Raw genomic sequence first — 21,822 nt, forward strand, 5'->3', positions numbered from 1 at the left:
TGAAATAAGAGAATGTGTTACTGTGATACTGTGAACTAACTTGCTAATGTGAGCAAGGTGGACATTTCACACATTGTGTAATGCTATTAAATTCACACATCCTCCTCTGTAGGGCATTTTTATGTACGCCTTTCATGTTTGACACAAAAATAGGTCCAAAATTAACTTGAATCACGCCTGACCTGCTAAACATGTAAATCAAAGGAGGACATTCAGGGGATTGATCACGTCAGACTGAGTGGAACACTTGGTAAAGTGGTGCCCCTCTTCTTGGTTACATGAAAAAGTGGCTTAATGTATCCTCAGGAATTCTTCTGAATCCTCTAATGCTTAAATATAACTGATGTTGACTTATCCTTTTCATATTAAATAATCGAAAGATTGATTACATTAGGGATCAATAACTTATAAGATCTCTTAGAAAAACTAGGAAATCGCTTGTTGGGGATAGTAACAGGAGGGGTATAATACGATTAGTTTTAAATAGTTTTCAAAGTCAAAAACTACATTCATATTTGTGTGTGGGATTTTAAAACTGCACTAAATATCCTCTTTTTGACGTATCTTTTTAGACAAATTCCACGTATGGAATCCCAAATTACTTTCATGAATAACATATTGTGAGATTAAAATACGGTCACAATGAACCACAGACACACATGCGACCTTTATGAAGTAGCCTATCACAGAAAATAACATTGACTTGCTAGAGAAAGCGCTTGTCTCCAATTTGCCTTGGTTGCTGGAGGTCTGTTATTACTCTTATCTAGTCTTTACACCTCCTCCTCACTGACGCACCTCTCTCTGAGCTCTAGCTATCGCCAATAAGCGCGCTCCCGTCTGCGCGCCCGCGCACCTTTCCTTCGACACAGTAATCGAGTGTCTGCGTGAACGTCGCTGAGCTGTGAATGGACATTAGGGAATGTAATGTTCCTCTGCCACTCTCTGGTTTCTTCTATCGTTTATTCTCTGCAAGGGAAGCCGGGTAAGTTATTATTTTGCAGGTTGCACATTTATTGACAGTAAGGCTGTCATGCAGTTTCTGAATTCATGAACCGAAATTGGAAAGTACTTTATAGACGGGCGCTGTATGTGTACGTGCACATTAGGTTTAATTGATATGACATAGCCTACATTTCCAGTTGGCATCTTAATTGGCTTTTAAACATTGTACTTATCAACGTTAAACCTAAGCAGAGCACCAACACTGCCTCCACCTTTGTGCTGACTATAACTATTTTACTGCTTGTAATGAGATAAAGTCTATGATTGATGATCCATAGACATATAGTAACCCATAATGCATCTATGCATCTGTATCTTTCTAGATTTTTTTTCCCAATGTGGCCAATCCCCTTACTGTTTTTTCTCGATTACTGTATGATAATCAGATGGTGATTTAATTATGTACGAGAGAAAACAATAGCCTATAGCTGCTGGTAGTACAGAGTGATTTGTATTGACTGACTGTTACCAGGATATTAATAACATTAATAATAATAATAATAATAATAATAACTTGAATTTATATAGCGCTTTTTATGAACTCAAAGCCGCTTGCCAAAACCAAATCATCAAGAGGGAGTCATGATGAGGAGATTCCTCTTCATCTGGATGGTTAATCTCAAAGCAAAGGCTCTACAGTGGCTGCATGTGTTTGTGAATGTTCAGTAGTCTATGTCCACATACTGTATCTATTAAAAATTAACTTTACATCTGGTGTACACTTTATTAAAAGTGAGCAACGTGCCCTCATAAGACCCATTGGAATTTACCTGGGAATCTGTTCTGCTGCAATGAAATAGTTATTTAAACCAACAACCGGTCAACTTCCGGGAATTTTCTGGACCAAACCTACAACATGATATGTAGTGTGTTTAAGAAGGATAGTGTGTGCAGTAGAAATAGAATGCAAAGGGAGAGTATTGAATTTAATGGGAGTGTGTGTGTGTGTGTGGTGTGTGTGTGTGTGTGTGTGTGTGTGTGTGTGTGTGTGTGTGTGTGTGTGCGTGTGTGCGTTGCAGCATATGTGTAGGATACAGTCAGACTGAGTTGGTGTGATGAAGAAACAGTGAGGGAATCACAGGGGTGAGTGACTCGCAGGCTTTTTCCTGTTCATTCCCAGGAAAGTTAACGGAAAGGAGGCAAAGTCTGGTCTTTTGCATGGCAGTTGGACACTTTACAAGCCCATCCGCCATCCTAGCTCTTTGTACCTAACTAAATAAAGGAAACACCGCTTCTTGCGTTATCACTGCACACTGACAGTGAATGTAAATATGGACATATTCTGGGTAGGCCCATGCATGCTCACAGCAAAAAATCTATGCACATGTCAATACAGTAAAGCTAGGAATTGCACTGCAGTGGAAGACATGTTATTGAGGACTCTTTCATTTAATGACTTGAAATATTGAAGAAGGTCTCCACAGTGAGTTCTTTTTGGCCGAGGAATCGCATTTACTCATGGTCCTTAATTCAATGGGGGAGTTATCTCTGAAAGTAAAATAATGGACACCAGTGATGGGTAGCAGTGTGAAACCAAGGACACAGTGTGACTTCTGATGATATGAGGGCATGAGCAAGTATTTACTGTAATACATCCTGTAGCACCCTGTTTTTTTGTAGGGAGCTAACAATCCTTATTTTTCTCTACTGATACTGATGATGAGACTTGTCTAGTGATCGATACCAAAGAAAAGAAATGGCAGCAATCATGAAACACTAGGAGGGTAAGAGACAGTTTAGCAAAAGCAAATTGCGGTTGGAAAAATGAAACATGTCAAACATTTACAAATGCTCTCCACTCCACTAATTCTCTACTTATTTGACTAACAGCCATCCAGGTGAAAAAGATGAAATCATCCTTGCAATTTTATGTAAACCTGCATATAACATCAACATTTCCATGACCCCAAAAGTGAGAGGTAGCTGAAAAATGTGACTTTGAGAAATCCTGAGAGGTGATTATAGTACAACATGCTATTTACCAATGTTAAAGTAACAAGAAAAAAGAGAGAGAAAAAACAATGCTGCTGCTGAATCTCCTGCTAACTGGGTGTTGTGGCATTGTGCTATGAATATTTCACAAACTTTGACTAGTGAATTATAACCTGTGACAGCCGACTGGCAAACAAAATACTGTAGCGGGGCCAATTTGAAGGTCGAGAGGACATGGTTGCTTATTTTTACAATGATGTTGAGCAAGTGTTTCCCCTCTATTTATTTTGTTTATAGCCTGCTGGATCTAAGTGCTGAACTAAAAGTTCATTGATCTGAAATAACATTAAGAGGTTTATAATATATGGCTGAAAAACCTACACAGCTCCATATTTTTAATTAGGCCCACTGTTTCTGTTTTATAATGCTGGTTTTGCTCATATGTGCACTATTGATTACATCACAGAATGCAACCAAGTTTAAATAACAGAGCCTTATCTTCTCTGACTGGATAGGAATGTTTAATACATTTCTGTTTGACCTTTCTTTTGACCTAGCTGTCTTTAGCGTTAATTATAATTTCATTAGGACAAAGGAAGTTTGTGCGACTGACATGCTTTTATGGTCCAACCACGTAAATTGATGAGATGGATACATTTTTTGTTAAAGCCTTGGCTGGTGTAAGCTCTTAGTGCCTTTCTATTTCCCAGTGGCTCTAACAAAGCTCTGACAGATAGGCTATCTGATGTAAAGCTTTTCACTGGCAGTGGCGAGGGCCTCAATCAAAATCTGGCTGGATACATCGCATCATCATCATGTCAGACAATGAAAATAGGCCTTTTTGAACTCTGTCTTTCCATTATGTGTCTCTGTGAACAGCTAATTATGAACGTTACCAGATGCTTCTCAGCTACCTTTAAAGGCCCATAACATTCAAGAATCAATGTTTAATTAATGTTCACCAATCCATGACGGATGAGAAATCAAATTCTTCTGCCAACATTAGCTTCCAGAATTATGCAAATGCTTGACAGCGCTCGTTGTTTTTTTCAGGGATCTTTGAAGAGGGGTGTTTAAAACAAAGACAGCATAGACCAAACATACTGGTACTACCTTAGGGATTTTTGTTTGTGTGTCTGACAATATGAGAGACAGATGGAGAGAGCGCCTATTTGCCTGCTGTTCTCTTTTTAGCAGAAAGGAATTGGCATTATGCAGTAGGCCTAACTGACTTTGTTACTTTGACAAACCTGTAGGGGCTGAAGTTGACCTTAAGAGACCATCCATCAACTAGCTACATCTAAAAGAGTGGCCCCAGTCGTGTCTTTTCCTGTGGCTTCTTATGGGAATTTGATTCCTAATGGAACAAGAGTAAAAGCCCAAAGCCCCACTAGCAGTGCCTAGAGGCTACAATGTCCATTACATTTCACAAAACGAGAGTGTTGGATGAAGCAACATTTTCTACTTAAATTGTTCCTTGTCTTACAGCCTTACCAGTTTTGGGGCTAAGATGCAAAGCTTGAGAGTGCAATGGCGGAAGTACAATTTAGTTTTTTACATCCATCCAACCGTCTTACTATCTGTCGTCCATTAATTACCTGCTCATCCTGTTGAGGGCAACTGAATCTTGATACCCTCACTAGCATCACAGCAAGCCTGTTAGTTTTTTTAATCGCTCCTTGTCAACTCATAAGGTCAAACCTTTCCAGTCAACAAATGAAACATGTGGTACCACTGAACACCACAAAGATGTGCATAGTGGACAGAGGAGCTGCCGTGGAGATGGAGGAACACTACCACTCCTCTACAGCTTGTTCAAGTCACAGTGAGTCAGGGCTATGCTGATAAAGCAGTCACAAGTGTTGTTAAACTTTTTAAAACTACACACAGATGTTTGTTACAATACTATATAAGATGGCATGCCAAAAGCGGTTGCGGTGTGCTTTCACCTCCTCTGAGTCACTGGTGACCGACTGACAAGCTGGAGGTTGTAGGGATAATTTTGGGAGGAAAAAGGGAGGTTGGAAAAGATTTTGTTGTGTATTGTGTGTGGTGTGATATTTTTTGCAGATATTGTTTATTAAAATAACACCGACTTTATGTTTACAGAAGTGTAAACCTAAAGAGGTGACAATCTGGAAACCTTTGAGGTAATTTTCCTCTTTTTTTGGTTTGGTGTTGATCACAGAAACTAAACTACACATGGTGTAGTATATAGTATATCTGCCAGGGCTGCAGTATTTGAGCCCGCTCTTGGACTCAAGACACTTTTCTACTGTATTGGACTCGTTAGTATGTGGACCCGGACTTGTCTTAAACTCAGCTATTGGACTGGCCAAATATTGTGGTTGGTCTTCACCAAGTCCAGCATATAACTTCTTCCTTCAAAGCAAAACCATTGATGTAGCATACTAGTTCAGAAAACAGGTATTAGTTTAATTCAAATCCATCTGGAACAGGTATTGACATTGGTCGCCTGGTGTACACCTGCACCGCCTGCGTCACACACACAATCATCAGGCAGATTTTTATTTTGGCCACAGACACAATGTCAGCGAGCACTTTGCACTCTGGAGGCTTTAAGGCAAGTATTAGGTCTAGGTCTAGGTCTGTTTGCAATACATATGTGTAAACACATGTATCATGTATACATACATATACGCCCTGTACACATGGTGTGTTGAATATCTGTTTTAGTTATCACCGTTTTGAATGTCATCGATGTTCAGAAAAACATTTTGTTAACAAAAATCTGTCTTTATTGGTGATAAATTAAACATAACAGGCAAAAACATTACATAAAATTATGTTACAAAAACCATTGTCAACTATTAGAACCATAACTAACATGTCACACACATAAAAAAATTAACTCCAGCTGTTCTGATATTCCAGACCAGTCTGAAGCCTGTTGGCCAGTAACCCCCCCCCCCCCTCACATATCATCAGTGTCCCGTATCAAAACCAACAACAACATACAAGTGCATGAACAATGAACAGGAATTAATTACAAATGATTTCAATAATACAGTACCAATGCAATAATGAATGGGTACAACATGAACACAGGATTTAAAAAACTTCTGCTCGTTTTCAGCCCCAAAGTGGACCAGCTGATGTGTCCTCCTGTGTCCTATCTAAATAAATAACAAAATGTTCCCAGTAAATAGGATGAATAGGTTTGGACTTATTTTTACAACTGTAATTAAATTTGTGTTGTTCTGAGAGAGGAGAAATAGAGAAACAAAACGCCAGTCACCTGGTATGAGGCATAGCTGAGGCACAAACTATAGAACTAGAAACCATAAAACTAATGGGGGAAAAAAGCATCCACATACTCAAGTCTGTGCAAAAATCGTATTTACAGTAATTAAGCAAACATTCGGTCAAAAAAGGTCTCCGACTTGAGTGTGCAGATGCTTTTTTTCCCCCATTTATCATTACAGAGAGAAAGCACTGAAAAAAGGTACTATGCGGTACTGGTACCAAATTCCATGTATGGTTACTGGTACCAGTATCAGTTCTAATGTGAACAATACTTAACCCTCCTTGCCTTCTAATGATTTGGTCAGGTTCAGGCACAAAACAACTTGGTTAGGTTTAGGGAAACATGGTTTGGGTTATAATTACTACTTTGTTAAGGTTAGGGGAACTCATGCTGCCATCCATGGAGGACACATTTGCTTATAAAGAGATGAAGAGATACATTTAACCTTTTCTTTAAAGATAAACAAACTGGAATAAGAACTTCCAAGAAGAAAGACAGCATCAGTCATTTCAGCAGGTGCCCCAAAACCACATACTGTATGTTTACCTGTGACAAAGTGACAAAAGTGTCAAAGCCCTCTAGCGGCCATAGTAATTCTGACTGGAGCAAAGGAGGTGAATAAGTTCAAGTTCTTTATTCTTATCATGTGTGCCATGTTGAGGTAAGCAATTAATTGGCAATGGAAATCTTAGGCAGCAGACACCTTCCAACAATGCTAATTAAATACAATATATAAAAAAAAGACAGACCAGACCAACATCACCATCCTTAAAGCTGTTGCTTGGATGGCAAAAAGGAAGACATCTATATATCAGAACGGAATTAGCAGTAGGGCAATGTACATCATTCACCCTATATTATGCTTTTATTTAATATAGCTATGAAACGGGATTCACACAAAGGACTCATCTCAGAGAATCTGCCATTATCAGAAACTTGACATCTGTGAAACATGGTGGTTGAAACTCCACCTCTTTTTTTTCATTATTGAACAAAAAACTGTCTGTACTCATTCCCCCCTCACAGAGCATGATGTTTCAAAGACACAGAAAGGTAGATTTGTCCTTTCTGTGACTTTGATTACTTTTCTGTTGGTGCCGAGTTGTGAGCAAGCAGTGCCATTCTCACAACCACAAAACATTGAACTTGTATTTGCTGAATTTGTGGGATAAGTCAAAGATCAAAGCTAATATGTTAGATTACTGCTTGGTGAATTTGGCATCCGGCAGCACTCAAGGGCACATTGTAGCAAGTCAAGCTTTAAAAGATAGATACTCTAAGCAAAGCACACAAAGGCGGGCTATGAGAAATTTCCAATTTTTCCTCCCATTTCACAGTAGTCTTAGATGGGGACAGGCACATAATTTATGTGTCAATTCTCCAGGTCTTCATTGACCATTGAGAGTAAAACCTTTGAATAAATTCTGAATGCTTAATAAATGAGCTTGATCTCATGTTGCCAAAGCGATGCACCCAGTTTTAGTGCCTCAACGGATTCCCGCTAGGGCTGCACAATATAGTGTTTTTATATCATCATCGCAATATTAAGTGCCGCAATACACATATCACAAAAGGCTGAGACCGATCACAAAAGACATTCCAAGATTTTTTATCAGTAAAAATCTGCATTTTAATAAGTAACTGTCATTCTTTTTAAGTAGTGACTTTTATATTTAATCCAATGCATAAAAGAATGTTGGAAGTAATCTCCTATCTCCTATCATCTATCTATAAATTGCAGGAACGTCTGTGTATGTCTGTCTGTCTGCGTTTTTATGCGCATATCTCTCAAACCTTTAGTCTAATTGATTTCAAATAGGTGTTTTACTAGGGGCACAAGTAAGTGCATTGCCAAATTTTACGTTGTTTGGATTAGAAATGCAATATCGTTAAATACATATCGGTAAAAGAAGCACACGTTGGCTTTTGCCGCTCTATCCGCTGGCCACTCTCCCTCTCACCCTTTGGACCAAGGCCAGGCAAGGCAGCTTTATTTGTATAGCACATTTCAGCAACAGGGCAATTCAAAGGGTTTTACATACAAATAGTTTAAAAAAAGTAAAAACAGATAAAACACAAGAACAAAAGTTAATGCAGTATAAGAAATTAAATATTAAAGAAATGGCCATTTAAAGAAAGGCAACATCAAAAAGAAAGGTCTTAAGCCTTGATGTAAACGAACTAAGAGCTGCAGCGGATCTGCAGTTTTCTGGGAGCCGTTCCTGTTTAGTTCCGACTCTAGAGACAGAAAGCAGACCTGGCACAGATGACCTTAGAGGTCAGGGTGGTTTGTAGTGTGTAGAAGATCAGAAATTAATTTTGGCCCTAAACCGTTTAGTGATTTATAAACTAGCAAAATTAGTTTGAAATCAATTCTTTGAGGCACAGGAAGCCAGTGTAGGTCTCAGTGAGAACTCGAGCAGCAGCATTCTGAATCAGCTGCAGCTGTCTGATTGATTTTTTAGTGAGACCTGTATAGACAGCATTATAGTAGTTAAGTCTACTGAAGATAAAAGCATGTACAAGTTTTTCCAAATTCTGTTGACACATGAGTCCTTTAACCCTTGATATATTCTCAAGGTGATAATAGGCTGACTTTGTAATTGTCTTAATGTGGCTGTTAAAATTCAGAGTCCATGACAACACCAAGATTTCTGGCTTTGTCTGTTGTTTTTAACATTGTTGTTTCAAGCTGAGCACAGACTTTTAATCTTTCCTCTTTTGCCCCAAAAACAACCACCTCAGTTTTTCAGTTCTGGCACATCCAGTTGTCAATTTGTTCAAGGCACTTAGTCAGTTTTTGTGACTGTAGTCCCCTGGTGATAAAGTTATGTAAATGTGTGTGTAATCTGCGTAACTATGGTAATTTATTTGGTTGTTTTCCATAATCTGAACCAGTGGAAGCTTGTAGATGTTAAACAGAAGAGGCCCCAGAACAGAGCCTTGGAGAACTCCAAACTTCATATTTTTATGCTCAGATGCATAATTACCAATTGACAAGAAATCCCTATTCTGTGAGTAGGATTCAAACCAATGTAGTACTGAGCCAGAAAGGCCAACCCAGTTTTCCAATCGGTCTAGTAATATGTCATGGTCGACCGTGTCAAATGCAGCACTGAGATCAAGTAATACTAAGACTAAGATTTTGCCACTATCTGTGTTAAGGTGGATGTCATTAAAGACTTTGACAAGAGCTGTCTTAGTGCTGTGGTGTGGTCTAAAGTGACTGTAAGGTATCAAAACTGTTGTTTTGAGACAAGAAATGGTTGAGTTGTTGAAAAAACGCTTTTTCAATGATTTTACTTAAAAACGGAAGGTTTGATATCGGGCTATAGTTGCTCATTAGTGACGTGTTTAGATTGTTCTTTTTTAAAAGTGGCTGGATCACTGCCAAGTTTTAATTAGATAATTTAATTTCTGAGGGTTTGGCTGGTTAAGGTTGGGTTTACAAGAATAATCATTGCCACAATGGAGTCTGTAATTGATTTAACTTATGACATAGTGTTGTAGTAGTATAGTGTAGTATTGTAATCTAGCGTAATGAATGAGCCACCATGATGACCACATCTTATCAACTTTGTTAGGAACGTTTTTAATGTATATTATCTGCTGGTGAGCAGAGTAAAGGCTGATGGGCCGTCTGAAAAATTAGTTTTGAAAGCCCTTAATCCCAACACTTGATAACGTAATTCAATTGGAAGTTTGTAATATATTCAAGCCCAGCAGCTGTGTTAGTCATTCTCACACATATTTAAATTATAAAGCTTCATGCTGCTGCACTCAAAGCCTTTTCTGTCACCTTGCAGGTTTTAATCACTGATCTGTTTCCAACAGTGGAGAGCCTGCAGTTCGATTCAGCAACATATCAGAAGTAAATTCAGTGTTGTAAATTAATTTTTTTAGGTTTTCTAATTTCTTTCTATAAACATGTCACTAATACAAATAAAGCCATCATCCCTTCCCATCATATTCTCTCACACACAAAGATCCACCTTGAACAATCATATGCAGAGAGTGAGCCAAGACAACTACTTATTTTATCACCCAGTTTCTATCCTGCATTTCCAACATCACTCTATTTGAAATGTTGTCCAAAATGAGAGTGTACCCATATAACATTGATCTGCACCAATCAACTGCAAGGAGACTTACTGAATAGATTGGTCCATTTCTGTGATGCAGGATAGTGAACAATGCTGTTGATGCATTCAGGGACAACCTGACTTCTGAGACATCAGAGTTTGCTGTTGCAACAGCAAACTTTTTGATTCAAGAAACATCAATTCACATTAATCTTCTCATAGTGTTGATGTTAGTCGTATGAGGACTTTCCACATGAATTACCGGTATGCATTTTTACATTGACTTCCCATTAGTTTAGCCATTTGCTTCATTGCCTCAGCCCAGTTCATAATAAGTTATTAGCTCCTGCTGGTTTAGGGAACTATACGTGTGTGTGTGTGTGTGTGTGTGTGTGTGTGTGTGTGTGTACGTGTGTCAATGCCCGAATGGTTGGTATTATTTTTACATCAGGCATACATATGTGGCAATTCTGAATTTGAGTAAACATGTAGCCACAGTCTATTTATCTGACTGAGAGAACGGCTGCTGTACAAACTCATGTTTGATGTTTGCAAAGAGTCATTGTTTATGTTTGAGAAATAATATCAGGTTAATACTAACACATTGACTTATGCACTACCTTAAAGCTACATTAATGAATAGTATTGTGATATTAACTTGAGCGTAATGAGAAGGCATGCAGTCACTCACTTTTGCAGCTGTGTGGAGCTTTTTAATCCCACTAATAGAGTCTCAGCCTCTGTTATCAAACCCCAGAGCAAATCTCTCTCTATATATTATAAATTAACAAATGAAGACACTAAACATACAAATACATTATTTGGACATGCACAGATTATGCGCAGATGCAAGAAACATCTAATCTTTCTAGTAATATTTAATTTATCTCCAAATTATATCCAATTTGGCAATTTAACACTATTCTATGAAAGTATTAACTCATGCCCACCTGATTAAATATATCTGATTTATAACGTGTTCATCCTAATTTGCATTGTGTGTTAAGAGCAAACCTATTCATATTACTGACAGTTGTTTTGGAGATTATTTTAATTTTGTTATAGACATTTTTTTATTTTTAAAGTGTATTTTTTAGACAATAGTGACAGCTTTCCCGTTGACAGTTAATGTATTACAAAAACTACCAGCTAGGGCAGGTGCACAAGGACTATGGGGACATATCTAGCTTCTTTCTGTGTAATGATCACTAAGCAAGCAGTCTGAAATGAAATATTTAATGAAATCAAAGCATTTTTTACAGACAATAATGTCTTTGCAAGTCCATGTAAGATTGAGTTGAAAAATGCTGCTTTATAATAGCCCCAACAGGTTTTCATTCACCTCCATTATACCTGGATGCCAGCAGACTTATCTACAAGAAGGTAATGAGACACATAGCTGTTCCCTGCAGTTACCTGGAGACTTGGATGCGGTCACAGAGAAATGATTGGTTGGACTGGGCAGTTGAGTTGTTAGGATGTTTTAGTGATGAAGAGAGGACTCTCTTTTTTCATGCAACTGAGTGTGTCCAGTGCCTCCCCAAAATGTAATTTTCATTCATCTTTCAACGATTTGCCATGTGGAAGAGCGGATAATTAACTGACTAGTATTAAGTATGTGTGAATGTTTTGTTGTACCTTGATTTGAAGACCCTTATGTATTGCTGTTTGTGACAAATCAATCAACGTAAACTGTAAGTCAGCCTGATAATGACGTAGGGTTTTGAGCCAACGCTTTCCATTTTAAGAGTGCAGATCAAACATACCACCAGTCATGATGGCTTCAAAGGGACTCAATCAGCTTAAAGGTAATGTCTGCTTCATGGAGTCTAAAAGAAACTGTTAACAGAAACCAGTGGCAATTACCCACTGATTTTAAACTAAAAGTACTCTGCTTTTGGCTTGTATTGCTATAGTCACACTAAAGGTGTATTGTTAATGTGAATCCAAAACCACTGCCAACCAGATAAAGCCCACTAGATAAACTTTGAGCGGAAGCTTTTTATAATTATGGGGAATGTCTAATCAGAGTGATTTTTCACATTATCTAATTGCAGTACCACATGCTGTATGTGTGCTTGCCAGTGAAATCACCATAATGTATGAGCTGATAGCTGCTTATTGAGGCACTCTCATCATCTGTTGAAGACAGTTAACGATAAATTCTACCATGTTTTGCATCTAAATGCAAGAGCTTTTAACCCTAACCCCAAACCATCTGTCAAGCTTGCTTCTGATTCTGACCTGATTCTGACCTGTCTTTCAGTCAAGTCAAGTTTATATATATAGTACTTTTAAAAACAACCGAAGTCAAATAAAGTGTTAGTCAAAGTGAAAGGCACAACAATAGCGAGTGAAATAACATTGACAAAAAAATGTATATAAAAAAGTGACATAAGCTCAAATAAGAAGTGTATCTACTTATGGAAGAATTCATCCTCCAATGTAAATCTGCTTTTTACGTTCTCCTTCCATACTCACGCATGATGTGACAGCAGTAGAGCACTGAGGCAAGATTTTTTCACACAAGTTAGATCATCATACATCACCAACCCTCCAGAAGTATTACCAGTCTTTCACGGTGTAGATATTTGTAATGGTTGTCCTGTATGTTGCTTCATTGAAATGAGTCAGTTTAAGCTAATGCATGGATGTACTGTATATAAATCAGCCTTAGCCAAAAGTAAAAAATAAGGAAATTCAAATATATATCGCATTCACATCCCAGGTTGAGTGTAGTGGCACACATTAAGCAACTTCACGACAAATAGTTGTACAGACCAACAGATGCTAACAAGAACCAATAGATCATTTTCAGCACTGTAGAATACTGAAAGATGATTAAACATCTCAGTCAGGGGCGACCACTAGCTTACCTAGTGGAGTGTGTACCCCATGTAGGCCTTGGCAGCGGCCCGGGTTTGGCTCCAACCCATGGGCCTTTGCTGCGTGTCATCCCCCCTCTCTCTCCCCTTTCCTGTCTTCAGCTCTATCCTGTCAATTGAAGACCACGAAGGCCTGAAAAAAAAAAAAAAAAAATGGTTCAGTCAACAGGAACATTTCTAAATGTCCTCCACTGAAAAATGGGTTTTAATAATGGTTAGGTTTGGATCTTTCACTGTACAGAATGATTTATGTGCAGACTTTCACAATAGAAGGTTGTTTTCACTTTTACCTGCTGATGGGGGAAAGTTTGGGTAACTTTTACTAGAATGACATGACACAGTCCTGACACATTAAACCTAACCCTAACCCTATCCATAACTTGTCATGACAAAACTGAAGGACACTTACTATAGAAGCGTCATGACATGTACACTACGTTTATTCAATTAAATTTTATTTATAGTACCAATTCGCAACAACAGTTATCTACACTTTACAGATAGAGTAGGTTTAGACCACGCTATAATTTACAAGGACCCAACAGTTCTAGCTTATGACTTGTTTATAATGTTTATGACACGTTCATGAGAGTGTCATGTCACTCTTATGTAGATACCTTCAAGTTAAGTGTAACCAAAGTTTCCCCTTATTATGAGTCTAACACGTGTACGCACAGCACAAACATAGGCAAGATTTTATGATGTCACAACTGGTTTGGCCAATCAGTCATGGTCAAATATCTAATATAACTACAAGCATCCAGTGCATATACACTGAATCTTTACATTTAAATACCAAATATTTACACACAGCACACCACAAAGTGGGAGAAATTAGGTAAAAATGACAATGTGATGTGATGCACTGAGGTGTCTTAAAACCATCCACTCATCAAAATCATTCAACACTAGAAAAAAGAATGTTAGCTATCAAAACATCCAAATGTGTGCAGTGTGTATCATGAAGTGATCCAGTCAAGCTTTAAACGAGGATACAGGTCAATGAGTAAGAACAGTGCATGCTGCAAAGTGGACATGACAGCAGTTTAGCCCACTAAAGCCCGCTTGTAACGCAGGACAGTAAGTACACACATTAGCAATTAGCCCACATAGTCTTTTAGTCACTTGTCATCATAATCCCAAATACTAGTCACTAATACTTTTTTGTTTTAGTTTTTTATTATTACTTGATGTGGAGCTGGATTTTCTTGCCAGTGGTCTCATCTGTAAACATGTGAAAAAAAATGAATAGCAGTTGAATAGGAAAAAAAGACTATTAACATATTAGGGGATGGTTTAAGTACTCAGTCCTCTACCGAGCCTTTTACTTATTCAAATCCTCCCATGCCATTAACATTCCAAAAACATGGCTACATGTTTTTATGTAGGGTGTTTTTCTGTACTAGAATGGTATAATTCATATTTCACTTATGTAACACATTTCTTTCCACTTTAGTTTCAGGAGAAAACAAAAACAGTATTTCATGTTCTTAGAGGAAGCCCTTTGCGTTATTACTTCCTGCCAACTTTGTCATTTACCACCACAACTAGATTAAATACACAGTAGATGAATAAAGATAAAGAGACTGGCAAATGAATGAGAGTTGCTGTGTCGTCAGGGGCTGCAGTAAGTCATCTATTTTGCTCTTTCCAGAGGCAGTCAGTCAGCTTTTTCACAACGCCCCTCCTTAATAACTACACTGTCTTGGCAGCTTGATGTCCTGCTTAGGCCAAACTGTTTGGTTTTCAGAAATTGTCCTCCATGTCATGGCTGCAGCTTCCCTTTTCTTGTAAGAGAGAGAGAGAGAAATTGAATGTCAGGGGGTTGACATTCTTTTCGGTGTTGCTTATGTGTTTGAACCATAAGCAAAAGTTGAGAATGGAATAAACTAATCTTTATATCTTCATGTCTGGATGTGGAGGAAATAATTGACACGTTTCTGCTTTGTCAGCCTCCTCATTGTCTGCACTTCCGGAATCTGTTACTCTTAGATTGCAGAAGCATCATCATACAGTATTTCTGTAGCTTGAAATTACTGTCTCATAATAACCAACTCAAATTGTTGTTATTTGAGTGCTGAATAAATCTGCTAATATGATATATAATCTACTGAACACTATCAGGGTTCACTGGTTCTCATCTCTTATAACCCTCATTGGTAGATAATTATTGATGAAAAAATAATGATCTGTAGCAACACCATACAAAACCAACTTGAAAGTTACAATATAATTTAATAACAATGTGACCATCAGTCAGTGAATGAAGCTGTTTTCCCTGTTTTGCTGAAATTCATGCAAGGGCACTGGTTTTTGTTCTGAATAAAGCAGAGAGCCGACTCACTCTGGCTCACTGGAGTGTATCTTAAGATGGCCTTGAACAGAAAGCCTGTGTTTTAGAACTTTTAAGACAAAAGCAGATGATTTTCTTTCGTTGCATCTTATGACAGGATGACACTGCAATACATACTGTCAATCTCCTCAAATAGCCTACATACAGGCATGCTCATACACACGCCCTACTGAGCCCATACTGTCTATTTAAATATATGTTTGTGCACAAACACCTAAAAAAGAACAATTTTCTGAATATGTCAGTGCAGTGACATGGAGCACAACAGAAGTGCAGCCATAATTATCGTCTATTTATCTGAGTAATGTTTTTTTCCAAATTCATTCGAGGGTACTGGAAAGGGGAATGCTTGTATAATTGCATCACACTCAGAGGAAGATCATTCTGTGGACTTAAATTACAGGTATGAAGAAGCAGATATTGGTCCATAGCAATTTGTTCTAGAATAGCTATGAAACCATTTACATTTTGATAGTATTTCACCGTGTAGCATAATGAACAGTGCCCAACTATACTAAGCAAAGAGCTTAAATTAAAGTTTTTGGTGAGACTTCACTTTAGGAAGCCATTTTCTTGCACCAACCCTGAAAATCAATTTGAAAACCTTTGCCAACTCCATGCTCTGGCACCGTTAACAATGAGCTAGAAGAGCATGCCTGGAAAAAATATAAAGTAAACATAATTTGTAAAGAAATATAATGTAAAAAACAATGCTGTGGTTCTTCAATTATCTAAAAGGTTGTGTCAGTATGCTTTATAAACACTTTGTTTCATACAAAAAAACCATCTCACTAAGCAAACAGCACCTAGGTGACTCAGTCTGGCTAAGGAACAGCCAGTGCCCACACCTTGAATATAGAAGGGAAATGATACTCATATGCCTTCTGCACTGCTATTACACAATTGTACTGTTTAATGTGCTCAATATTGTGATGATGATGAGAATGATATACCATACACGGGGTTTGCTATGGTCCAACAGTAAATACACATTTTTGCCTTTATATAGAAGCCTTTTTGTCAAAGTTTTGAAAGTTTTCCTGGTGCATTATATTAGCTGACACTGCCACCTGTTAAGGTTAAGTGAACTGAAATCTCTGATCTCATTCTGTTGTCATGTAGCCTTGGCACCCCGCTCACCCACCCATCTCCCCCCTGGACCTACTCTGGGAATCAAACACTCTCAGGAGAGACCCGACAGTCAGAGTTTGGCTGCTTCTGCTCCATCGCCACATTAAATAAAAAGTACTGTACTTCTTGTTGTTTCTATAGCAACTGTTCCCACTCATGTCTTCAGGATACTGTGCAAAGCGGAGAGTAAGAGAGAGCTGCACCGACAATAATACTAACAATCGTAGTGGCTGGTGTTAAAGGTCCCATGGCATGAAAATTTCACTTTATGAGTTTTTTTTAACATTAATATGAGTTCCCAAGCCTGCATATGGTTCCCCAGTGGCTAGAAATGTCGACAGGTGTAAACCGAGCCCTGGGTATCCTGCTCTGCCTTGAAGAAAATGAAAGTTCAGATGGGCCGATCTGGACCTCCCCTTTGAGAGAATTTGGCCACCCCTGAGATACATCATGGCTTTCAAACGAGCAAAGTGGCAGTTGGTCAAGGCCACACCCCCAGCCTCCACCTTGCACCTTCCTCCTCAAAAGCTACAGACTCAGAAATGGCACATACTAAGGAAAGCTCATTGTGGGACTGGCTCTAGTGGCTGTAATTCTGCACCAAGGCTGCATTTTGGGAAAAAGACTTCAGATACAGTATTAGGTGACCACTAAGGTCTATGTGAAAGAATCCAAAGAGCACCATGTCATGGGACCTTTAAAGAGTAATATTTTTGGGTTAAAACAGCTGACAGAATATTTCTGTCTAATGTTGTATGGCTTCAAATGTAGGCCCAAGTATGTTAATGAAAATAATTCCCAAAAAGTTATCCTCCAAAGTTTTGTATTCTTATTAAGTTTGAAAAGCCTTTGAAACAGCATTACGATTGTGATATTATGATCTCAGAAAACTCATATTAATATGCAAGCCAATGAGCTATGCAAGTCACATTGGTGAATACCCAATTGATCATCTTAAAATTTAAATTCAAAAAGACATGCAAACATTAGGTTTTGATAAACCATTCACAATTCGTTCATCTGCTGTGTAGGTGTACTCGTCCTTGGCTTGTTTTTTTTTACTGTATTGCTTCTAAGTCTTTTTTCTCTCTTCAATCTTACCTCCCTATTATCCTCTATCTTTCTCTCTGTCTCTATCTCTTTCTAACGCTTTCTCTCTCTCTTTCTCTCTTTCTCTCTTTCTCTCTCTCTCTCTCTCTTCCCCCCCCCCCCCCCCCCCCAGGTGTTATGAGTGACAGAGGTTATGTGATGGCCCAACTAGCAGCCAGGACAGATCCTGCTGCACACTGAACAAACTGGATGCAACACATTAGAGCCTAGACAGGTAGGACTGGATTGCTAGATTTTGACTTTTTAAGAGTTTTTGGAAAACTTTTGTGGGCAAGTTCAAATAAAGATTTTCAACCATTTAATGTTGTAAGGCCTTGGGCACAGTCTTTAAAGTGCAGAATTTTTAAAAGCACATTCTGAGTGAAAACTTTATTTTTATCAACTTTGGCATGTTTTATGTATGAAGTGCAGAAAGAAGAAGAGGAGGAAGAATAGTACAATTCTTGCAATCATTTTATAGCGCTAAAATGCTGAGTGACTGATTGAATTGCATGCCATATTATAACCAGATTAAATAAAAACAATATACAAGGCAGCCCAAAAATTGCAGCCCTTAGCTCCCTGCTCCCTTATGTCTAATGTACAACTCCCTTTCCATTGTGTTTGCAGAATGGATTTTCCCAGTTACGCTGAAGGGGTGTTTTCCACAAACAGCAGTGGTAATGAATCACTGGAGACTACCAAACTACCTCCTAGTAAGATCCTGCTTTCGCTGACCCTGTCTGTACTGGCTATCCTGACTACATTCTTCAACTGCCTGGTGATCACAGCTATTGCAGTCACACGCAAGTTGCACCACCCAGCCAACTACCTCATCTGCTCATTAGCAGTAACCGACCTGCTGGTGGCTGTGCTGGTCATGCCCTTCAGTATTATGTACATCCAGAAAGAGACCTGGCACATGGGCCAGGTGGTGTGTACCATCTGGTTGAGTGTGGATATTACCTGTTGCACATGCTCCATCTTGCACCTTGCTGCAATCGCCATCGACCGTTACAGAGCCATTACTGATGCAGTGGAGTACTCCCGCAAACGCACGGGAGCCAGGGCTGGGGCGATGGTGGCAGTGGTGTGGCTGTTGTCCATCCTCATCTCACTACCTCCTCTAATCTGGCGGCACTACAGCGGGGATACAGAGCAGGAAGACCAGTGCATCATGATGCACCATCACATTACCTTTACCTTGTACTCCACCCTTGGAGCGTTCTACATTCCCCTGCTGCTCATCCTCATCCTCTACTACAAAATCTATCGGGCCGCTCAGACCTTGTATATGCGCAGAGAGGCCAGCCGGGCTAGCCGTCACTCAGGCATGACTAATGGGAGCATGATCCCATCATCCTACCCTGCTGGAGATGGTGACGGCAATGGAGGACCTCGAAGTCCAGAGCCCATAAGTCCACCAGAAAAGTCTTTCTCTGAACCCTCAACTGAGGAGCCTCCCCGTGAACGGGTGCGTGTATCAGTAAAAGCTTTCCATTGCAAGTCGCGCCGGCATGAGTCACAAAGTGAGTCTCGTAGTGATTCACGTAGTGAGTCACGTCGGAGCCAGTTTTACCAAGGACCACGGATCTCAGGCTCTCGGGAGCGCAAAGCGGCATCAACATTGGGGTTGATAATAGGGGCCTTTGTCATCTGTTGGTTGCCATTTTTTGTCAAGGAGGTGATCGTTAACACCTGCAGTTCTTGTAGTACTTCGATGGAGATGGCTGACTTTTTGACATGGTTGGGCTACCTTAACTCGCTAATCAACCCCCTCATCTACACCATCTTTAATGAAGACTTTAAAAAAGCTTTCCAAAGACTTGTTAGGTGCAGTCATTACCTCTGATGGGTACAATTGTGCATGATCATACCCATAAACCACCACACATGCACATGTAACTGGCAGGGACAGACTAAAGGCTGGAGGTAAAAGAGTACTGACTGCATACTGACTAAATGTGCCTGAGAGACAGTAAGGATTGACTTCCATCTCCACCCAACATCCCAACAGCCTAAATGGCACCAGCTCAGAAATGAGCTTTGAAGCAAAGTTCCATGTTGAAATCCAAGTCCTGCTATTAATAGAACGGCCTGAGATTTCCTTGATGTTAATTGGTGTGTTTGAAAAGACATGAACATGTTGGTTTTTAGAAAATAGGCCATCGCTGACCTTTGAGGTTTGGGTTCTGAGCATTAGAGATCAGCCCCATTAAAGAAGCTTGAAATAGCTGACCATTACATCCATTCCATCTAATGACCTCCCTTGTATCCACTCCAAGCTGCTGGCTAATGTGTAAAATACCACACCATACCAAGTGATGATTTCCTGTGGCCATCATATTATAGAGGGGAATATTTATCTGACTGACTGCTAAAGTGATTGTTAACAAAATTGTTGAATGTGACATGTCTTCGGCAAAACACTCCAACAGATATGAATTATAATAGTAGATTGTTAAAGCTTTTTGTCTGGTAATGGCAACATACTGACTAAATTCATTTGAGAATCCAAAAACAGGAAGTTATTGCCTGCCATTCATAAATTTCACAACACTGAACTCAACATACCATGATATAAATGTTTAGGATAAACAGCTAAGAATGCCTTCAATGTAAATTAAATGTTTTATGTTCTAGGACCAAATCATACTATTAATAAAACATTCACAATTTTAAAATAAGATTTACTTGGGGACCAATACACAAATTGTGCTTGTTTCAACTTTACAACAGACTCTGCCACTTTGAATGATGTTTTGCACAACATTTTATGTTTCACTAACATATTTAGTATTGCCAAGAGTATTTATTTATACATCTATCCTGGAGCCATTAAACACCCTATCCCATCTCGCTCCCATGTAATAGCCAGCATTAGGTCAATGAATGTGAGAACCATCAGTGCAGAAATCCTCATTACATTAATCCCACTCAAGTACTTGGAATAGAACTACTATTTCTTTACTGCCTCCAAGAGGGACCACGATATGTTGATGGAAATATTGTGGATGAGTCATGTGTGAGGGTGTACTGTATGCCAGAGAGATAATACACAGTTTGTTATACACACACATACAGTGACAGTATGACCAGTTATTGTAAACGGTTTCTTTCTTTGTCTCTCTCTGTCTTAATAATAAATAATAAACAGCCCACATGTGAATGATCTTCCCCGTTCTTCTGAGTAAATGATCATTTCCTGAGTGAAGATTTGGTACAGTATTTATACGGAGAGAATGATGGCAGCAATGAACATTGATAGTATTGCAACCCCATATTTCAATCTGCTGAATGTGAAAAGACCAGTTATTTTCCATATTCTGATGTGATAGCGCCTCCTTGTGGATAGCAGAAAGACTGCAGACTTTCCAGTTGGCTGAAATGAACCGCTGCGCTCTCTCTCGCTCTCTCTCTCTCTCTCTCTCTCTCTCTCTCTCTCTCTCTCTCTCTCTCTCTCTCTCTTTTGCTCTCCCTTTGTCTCTCTCTCTCTGGGTCTGGAAGTATGGTATTGCTCATATGGCCTCATACACCAAACAAATATAGTAATTAAATAAATTGTACAGGTCCTCCCTGTCACACAGACTGTTTCATGGAAAATAAATGTAGGCTTTTTATTATACAAGAAATATTCAAAAAGAGTACATTGAAACGGAATGCCTTAATTCACTGTTACCTATGTGTGATAGTGAATCTTTAACATTAACCCTCCTATCATAGCCACTAACCTTCAATAACACAGACATACTTTATTTCCCCTCTGTCTTGTCAAACGTATTGTTACGGGGATCCTGGTCAAACGTAATTTTCTGTTTTAAAAATGAGGAAAGAAAAATATCTCTTTTATTTATTTATATTACTTTTTATATTTACTTTTTCTCACCAGTTTGAAGTTTCCAGTTCCACACACCATTTTTGTGGAGCTGATGCAGGCAGGAAAGTGGTTCCTTACACATATGGTGGGGCCAGTCGCTTCTGTTTTACCTGATTTGCTAAGGTAGGCTGTAAAAGTGGAAGTCCACACTATGTCTCCTATGTCTCTATGTCTCTAGGAACTAGCAGGAAAACATGGAC

The 21,822-nt window shown here is 38.9% G+C and overlaps 1 protein-coding gene across 3 annotated transcripts; it reads left to right on the plus strand.

The window, feature by feature from the left end:
* The first annotated feature begins 859 nt into the window (after positions 1-859).
* On the plus strand, positions 860-20,899 carry htr1fa (5-hydroxytryptamine (serotonin) receptor 1Fa). 3 transcript variants are annotated; one of them, XM_032530075.1, is made up of 4 exons: positions 860-985; positions 16,648-16,770; positions 17,879-17,980; positions 18,376-20,899. In XM_032530075.1, exon 4 carries the CDS (start codon positions 18,377-18,379, stop codon positions 19,595-19,597), a length of 1,221 nt encoding a protein of 406 aa, XP_032385966.1. In that variant the 5' UTR covers positions 860-985; positions 16,648-16,770; positions 17,879-17,980; position 18,376; the 3' UTR covers positions 19,598-20,899. The 3 variants fall into 3 exon arrangements, with proteins under 3 accessions (XP_032385966.1, XP_032385968.1, XP_032385967.1); XM_032530077.1 differs by lacking the exon at positions 16,648-16,770; XM_032530076.1 differs by lacking the exon at positions 860-985 and having other exon boundaries at positions 16,534-16,770.
* The last annotated feature ends 923 nt before the right edge of the window (positions 20,900-21,822 follow it).

Source organism: Etheostoma spectabile, chromosome 11 (assembly GCF_008692095.1).
Source record: "Etheostoma spectabile isolate EspeVRDwgs_2016 chromosome 11, UIUC_Espe_1.0, whole genome shotgun sequence".
NCBI classification, from domain to species: Eukaryota; Metazoa; Chordata; class Actinopteri; order Perciformes; family Percidae; genus Etheostoma; species Etheostoma spectabile.